General features: G+C 62.0%; 1 protein-coding gene across 3 annotated transcripts in view; it reads right to left on the bottom strand.

Moving 5' to 3' along the window:
- Positions 1 to 1126: 1126 nt before the first annotated feature.
- The window catches only part of TFEB (transcription factor EB), a 47547-nt gene continuing 41937 nt past the window's right edge, over positions 1127 to 6736 (bottom strand). For all 3 annotated transcript variants that reach the window (XM_004590353.4, XM_058663249.1, XM_058663260.1), the window contains exons 2-9: positions 5830 to 6058; positions 5496 to 5750; positions 5019 to 5099; positions 3613 to 3733; positions 3463 to 3519; positions 2985 to 3060; positions 2621 to 2768; positions 1127 to 1792 (exon numbers count right to left, since the gene is read on the bottom strand). In XM_004590353.4, coding sequence (XP_004590410.1) covers positions 1313 to 1792; positions 2621 to 2768; positions 2985 to 3060; positions 3463 to 3519; positions 3613 to 3733; positions 5019 to 5099; positions 5496 to 5750; positions 5830 to 6036 — 1425 coding nt within the window. In that variant the 5' untranslated portion in view covers positions 6037 to 6058 and the 3' untranslated portion in view covers positions 1127 to 1312. The remainder of the gene's footprint in view (positions 1793 to 2620; positions 2769 to 2984; positions 3061 to 3462; positions 3520 to 3612; positions 3734 to 5018; positions 5100 to 5495; positions 5751 to 5829; positions 6059 to 6736) is intronic.

The following is a 6736-nucleotide window of genomic DNA, read 5'->3' as shown; positions in this document are numbered from 1 at the left end:
TCATCTGGTGTCCGCAGCCAGAATCCAGGTGCTTGCCCCCAGAGGGGCGTGTCTAGGGCGGTGAGGTGGACCTGGGGTGAACTAGCGGGGAGGCTGCAGCGTCAGGGCTGTCTCGGGCTCCGTAAGGTCATCCAGCCTCCATCTGACCTTGAGCTTAATCCTGCAGCCCCAGCCAGTCCAGGCGCGTGAAGTCCCCTCTTAATTTGATCTCCTTTTGCAAAGAGGAAATTGTCCTCTTAGCCATCTTCAAAAGAATTTTCTTTTAATTAGCCTCCTTCAGCCTCTCGGCCAGCGAGGAGAAAGCTGCCTTGGTCTCTGGCCGCAGAGGCTGTGGACACTGCAAGGGGAGCCAGGCAAAGCCAGACGAGCCCGCAGTTACCCTTCTCACAGTTCAACCCCACTTGCCCATCACAGGTGAGGTTCTGGGTCCCAGAAGCTTGGGCAGAGACCCCTGGGGGGCTGCAGCCCAGAAAGAGGACAAGAATTGCGCGGGGCCAGAGTGGAGAGGCACCATGGGAGCTGGTCACTCCGTCACCCGCCTCCTCCGGCCCAGGCGGAGGGACGGGACGGCGAGGCCGCAGCGCCACCTCGTGGCCATATGCAGGGACAGCGCCCCGTCCGCACGGGCACTCCAGGCTCCCCTGGATGGGGCCCAGGTGAGAGGTGTGGGAACTGCTTATCCGTACAGGAGCCGCTGGGCGAAATCCTCCATGCCCCACCCCACTCCCACCCAGTTGTCAACCCCTAACCCTCCTCCAAAGAGACATGAGGCCGGGTACAAAGCACAGTGTTTACTAAAGGCACAAAGTGGGAGGGTGAGAGGGGACTGCTCTCTCACTCTCCCCTGAGCCCCGCCCGGCCTCTCCTCCAGCCACCCCCACCCTCACACCACCAGGTGGAGAGCTGTTAGCACCAAAGGGGGGGGTGGGAGCCCTGCGGGGAGGAGGGCAGTGGGCAGGGGTGGGTTTGGCCGCAGGCTGGGTCCCCGGAAAGGCCCCCCGTTGGCCTCAGAGAACAGCTTCCAGAACCCACCGAGCCTGTTGTCCTTCCCTGGGATAGGAGGACGGCCCACTGTCCCCTCCTTGTGCCCCCTCCTGTTCCCACCCAGCTCCATGGGGATGTGGAGGCTGGGTGGGGGGTCTGCTCCTGACCCCACAGGCTGCCAGGCAGGCACTAAGTCCAAACAAGGAGCCAGCAGGGAGGCATGAGGCGGGGCAGGTGGCTACTTCACACACAGGTGCACCCTGAAGGGGGAGGGGGCCCGGCCCGGCCCGCTCCCCCATGCCCCCCAGCACAGGGGCCGGCAGCGGTGTCACAGCACCTCCCCTTCCTCCATGCTGAAGCTGCTCCTCCGGCTGCTAGCCTTGGAAGCCTCGGGCGACATGGTGGAGAAGAGGGGGTCGGAGGCCAGGGGCAGCAGGGAGTCTTCCAGAAGCATGAAGTCCAGATCCTTCCTGGACAGGCTGGGGAATGGGGGGCCGTGTTCTGGCCCCAGGGGCTCAGTGTAGCCCTGGGGCCCCTCGTCAGCCCCACCCCCAAAGCTCAGGCTGTGGCTGAAGTCCAGTTGATGGAAGGGGGACTGTGGCTGGGCGGGTGGGGGCGGTGGGGCCTGCGGGGGCAGAGCGGGCAGCGTCTCAGGGTCAGGGACCTCGGCGCCCAGCATCAGGGCTTCAGCTGGGCCCTCTTCACTGGGCAGCTCCTGCTTCACCACCTGCTGGGCTAGCTCAGCCATGTTCATGCCAGACGGGGAGGTGGTGGGGAGGCCGTGTACACGTGCCTGCATCTCCAGCTCCTGCAGGTGGGGAACAGGGGTCACAAGACAGAGGGCTGGGGCCCGGCTTGCCAGGGGCCAGACTGTTGGCCTGCCCCCTGCCCTGGGGCACCCGAGACCACAGAACCAGGAAGGCCCTGTGGTGCTGCTGCAGGAGGGAGAGTAGTGGTTGTACAAGTCGCAACTTATTAGCAGGTTGTGAAACCACCCGGCCTTTAGTCTCCAGCAGCTTGCTCCTTTTCTAATTGAAATAGACTTGTCTAGACTAGAGCTGGGAGAGAAAGGATCAGAATATGCTGCCTGCATGAGGACTGAGTGTTCTTCTGTGGGACTCCATCTTTTCACTGGGCCTGCCTAGCTGCCCTGCATCTGCCTACCAGCTGTTCTACAGACTGCTGGGAAACCCGAGGACCTTGAAAAGCCGTGGGCCAACTGCACCCTTGTCTGGAGGGCCTGCCTAGAAAGCACAGACCAGAAGCCCTGCACACGAGCTAGGCTGCTACTGGGAGGGGAGCCCCACAGCTCACCCCACTGTGGCCTGTCCTCCATCCCTGAAAAGCCAGTCCAGTCCACCTCAGCACATAGCAGGCTTTCACATTCCTGCCCCTTATGATTAGGTGTAGGATGTATCCCACATTACGTAAGCATGAGTGACAGGAAGTGGCACGTGGCACCTTCAGAGGGACCTGCAGCTTTTAGGGGCAGCCCCAGCAGTGCCCCGCCCCTTACACCCGCCACTCCCAGGCGCTGGAACACCCTGAACTATCCCGACTTCTCCCTCATGGTGTCACCATTCTCCCGCTCAAGCAGGGTGAACCCAGGGGTCAGGGGACAGGTTGGGGGCCTGACCTGGATGCGGAGCCACAGCTGCTTGTTGGTCATCTCGAGGCGCCGCGAGTGGCTCTCCAGCTCCCTGGACTTCTGCAGGTCCTTCTGCATCCTCCGGATGTAGTCCACGGACGCCTTGAGGATGGTGCCCTTGTTCCAGCGCACGTCCCTGTGGTAGTGTCACACATGCAGGCTCGCGACCACTCGGCCCCACCCTGCTTTCTGTGGCCCCCAGGGAGTGGAGGCGGCCTGCTCCTCCAGGAGGCATCACACACAACCCCACCTCGCCTCCCAGCCTCATCCCCCACGCAGGAGCTCCTGAGCACCCAGGGGGCTCCAGGGCCCCCCGCCCGTATTCCCTCCCCTTCCCCCCCAGCCTGCTCACAGGTCGTTGGCCTTGGGGATCAGCATTCCCAACTCCTTGATGCGGTCATTGATGTTGAACCTGCGCCTCCTTTCAACTAAAGGGGTGGGGGCAGTTAGAGGTGTGGGGACCCCACCTGGAGGGTTGGATAGGGGGTGCCTCCAGGATAGCACTGTAGTTAGAAGGGTGGGCCAGGTATAAGAAGACCCCTTTCCCCAGGCTGTTAGCACAGCAAAGCCCCACCTCCACCACACTATCCCAGGGCAAAACCCCTCCCACTGTCTGGACTCCACACCCTTCAGAGAAGGGTTCTGATAGAGGCCTTCCTAGGAACCCCTAGCCTCACCCCCCCCCGCCACCTAAAGTACCCACCCACCCTCCAAGTGGCACCCGTGGGAGGGCTCCGACTCTGGGCTGGGGAGCAGGCCAGGAGGGGTTCCGGAGCCAGCCCAGGGGATGCACGGAGCTCCATGGGGAGAAAGAACGAGGTGGGACTCACTTAGGTTGTGATTGTCTTTCTTCTGCCGCTCCTTGGCCAGGGCCCGGCTCTCAGCATCTATACGGGGGGAGGGGGAGATAGGTGCAGGTGAGGGGGAGCGGGCAAGGCGCAGGGGGCAATGGGCACGGGCTGGGGAGAGGCCGTTGGTACCTGTGAGCTCTCGCTTCTGGGTCAGGTCTGCGGGACACGAGCTGCTAGTGACGCCGACCAGGGAGGCCGTGACCTGGGGGTCGCTGCTGTACACGTTCAGATGGCTGCTGGACAGGGGGAGCTACATGGGGAAGCGTAGGGAGGCAGGAGTGGCTGGTGAGCCAGCAGCTCCTGACAGGATCCATGGTCCTGGGTACTGAGCAAGCCAGGTCTGTGGAACCTTGAGCCCTGCCCTCAAGGAGCATGATGGCCACACTGTGGCTAGGGGAGGAGGTTGAGGTGGGCCGGGATCCATAGGCTGGGGCACCTATCTCCCTGCTGTCCAGGAGGATGTGGGACTGAGTCCAGAGGGAGAAGCCTGGAGGAAGAGGACAGCTGGCCACAGGCCTGGTGCAGGACAAGAAGGGAAGGGAACCACAGCTCAAGTGACACCACTGCTGGGCCTTGGGGTTAGGCAGTGGAGGCATAAGCAGAAGTCCACCCGGGACCACCTGGAGCTCTGCAAACTCCTGCCCAGCTTCCACTGTAGCCAACAACAGATGCTCTGTCCCCCACCTGTCACCCCAACCCCTGGGCACCAGCCAAGGATATGACCATTATGCCCTCCTTTGCCGACCCTGTGAGATGCAGATTTGCATCCAACGGGTCCCCACTGGCTTCCTGCTAAGCCAGCAGGTGCTGTCACCCAGGGGCCCCAGGGGCTAAGGAGAGACTGGCTCCTTGGAGGTGTGGGCTTGGAGTCAGCATGAGATCAGGTACAAAGAGCAGGAGTAAGCAGCCCAGGTGCAAGATGCTCCCCAGGAGTGGGGTAGGCACCAGCGGGTCTGCCCACTCACAGCAAACTGCACCCTCTTTCTTGTCTCATCTCTCCCATCCTGGACGCAGCTGGCATCTCCTGAGTCTGCAGCCAAGCAGACGGGTGCACAATGGCTGGGCGACTCCTCAAGGCCAGGGTGAAAGCCAAAGGCCTCTGGATTCCCTGGGCAGTCCTGTCCCCACCTGCCCTCTGGCCTCTGCCCCCGAAAACCCAAACAGCAATGATGCTGCCAGGAGGCTACCAGAAAGGGGTTGTGTACCCCGGGGTAAGGCAGCCTCTGGTTGCTTGCTGGGCTGAGTGAGGGACATGAGTCTTTGCCTGCTAGGCCCCTGGGCTTGGGAGAGCTTCCTGGAGGAGTCCATCAGCTCCAGGACTTGTTATGGACACAGTGCTCCCCATCTGTACTCCCCGACACAGCTTCCTGCTTCGCACGGTACACGCAGCCTGAGGCCTTTCTTGGTCTCTGACTCTGCTGAGCCCTGGGCCTCAGGAACCATTTCTACAAAGAGACCCCAGGCCCTGGCTGGTGAGGAGCCCGTCCTCAGCTCTCCCCTAAGTGGGTCATAGGCACCGCCCTCAGCAGGAGTACCGTGTTGGGCATCTGCATCTCAGGATTGATGTAGCCCAGGACATCATCCAGGCGCATAATGTTGTCGATGACATCATCAAACTGCAAGACAGAGAGGTCCACCTGAAGATGAGCCAGCCACAGGGATCTCAGAGCCACCATGTGCAGCCTGCTCCTTTTGGGGACAAGCTGACAAGCTGTCCACCACCCGTAGACCTCAGGAAAGTCAGGGCTATTCCCAAGGGGCCCACCTGCCAGGGGAACTCCCCTGCTATACCTGCTGACTGCAGCTTTGCCCATTGCTGAGCTGTCCTGGAGGGGTGCTCCTTCCCTCCCACATAAGGCCTTGTTGGACCAGGCTGTGTCTCCCCCCTCAGACAGGGGTTCCCTGAGGACAGGGCTTTGTTTCCCCTGCTTAGACTAGATTCCCAAAAGCAGTGTCCCTCCCCAGCTAGAATGGGAATGTCAAGAGCATGAGCCATGGTGCCCCTCACTTACCTCTTTGTCAGGGTTGGAGCTGATGTGCAGCATGGCCATGGGGCTGTTGGGGGCACTGTTGCCAGCAGAAGTGGACAGCACATGTCCTGCCCGCACCCCAGGGGAGGCAGCCGGAGGGGGCTTCGGGGAGCCTTGAGCAGGGCTGAGGTGGGCGGCAAACTTGTTCCCGTAGGTCTCGGACAGGTACTCGCGCACCTTCTGGTGCTGCGACTGCTGCAGGTGGTAGGAAGTGGGGTTCTCCAGGTAGGACTGCACCTGGTGGGGGCGGAGAAGGCAGTGGCTCTAGAGGGAGCCTGGCACCCAAGCAGCTGGGGAGGCAGGGAGCAGGCCCTACCTTCAGCACCTCGCCTGGCACAGGCGGTGGTGACTGGAAGTGGACAGGGGTGTTGATGGCGGGGGTGGGCGGCGCTCCCAGCTGCTGTTGCTGCTGCTGCTGCTGCATGTAGTGCATCACAGCCTGCTGCTGCATGCGCTCCCGCTGCTCCTCCTGCTGCGCCTGCTCCCGCATGAGCTGCATGCGCAGCCCAATGCGAGACGCCATGGCGGCTGCTGGAGCTGGCTCCCTGCAGAGGAGGTGGACAGGTGTGAGATCCCTGGAAGGGACCAGGACTAGTCAGGTAAACACACGGGGTCCTGGCAGAGCAGGGTAGGACTGAGGGTAGGGGGTGAGGGTAGGGACCAGCTCCAGGTCATGGAGCAAGGCACGGAGTCCAGCTCCCTGGTGGCTGGCCTCTCTCTTCCTCTCTCATTGCTGGCGATCGGCCACAAGCGGTTGGCCCACCTTTTTTGGTGCCATGGTTGCATCCTGGTGCAGTCAGGCCTGTGCCCAGTTTCTGCCCTGGTTGGGTTGGGAGGACCTCTGGATACTCAGCCTCCCTCCTCCTGTCTTGCCACGTGGCATCTGACTTGTGGTCATCGCACACATTCTGCTAAAACTTTGGTCAGATCCTACTCCCCACCTCTGCTCAAAACTCTCCATGGCTCCAGCTTCCCAGTAAAAGCTCAAGTTGTCAAGAGGCCTGAAAGGCCCCGGTGACCTGCCCGCACTGCATGTTCCCCTTCAGCCCCTTTCCCCAGCTGTCTCCCTCATCCCACCTGCTCTGGCCACACCTGCCCGCCTCCTTGCAATCTCTCCATGCCCCAGGCCTCAGGACCTTGTCTGGGCTGCTCCCTCTGCCTGGCAGCTCTTACCCAGAGACCCTCACGGCTCACCTCTTCACTCCCCCTCCCAAGACGCCAAC

The sequence above is a fragment of the Ochotona princeps genome, chromosome 1 (assembly GCF_030435755.1).
Source record: "Ochotona princeps isolate mOchPri1 chromosome 1, mOchPri1.hap1, whole genome shotgun sequence".
Lineage (NCBI taxonomy): Eukaryota > Metazoa > Chordata > Mammalia > Lagomorpha > Ochotonidae > Ochotona > Ochotona princeps.
Note: the sequence above shows the minus strand (reverse complement) of the source record. Positions and strands in the feature narration are given on the sequence as shown.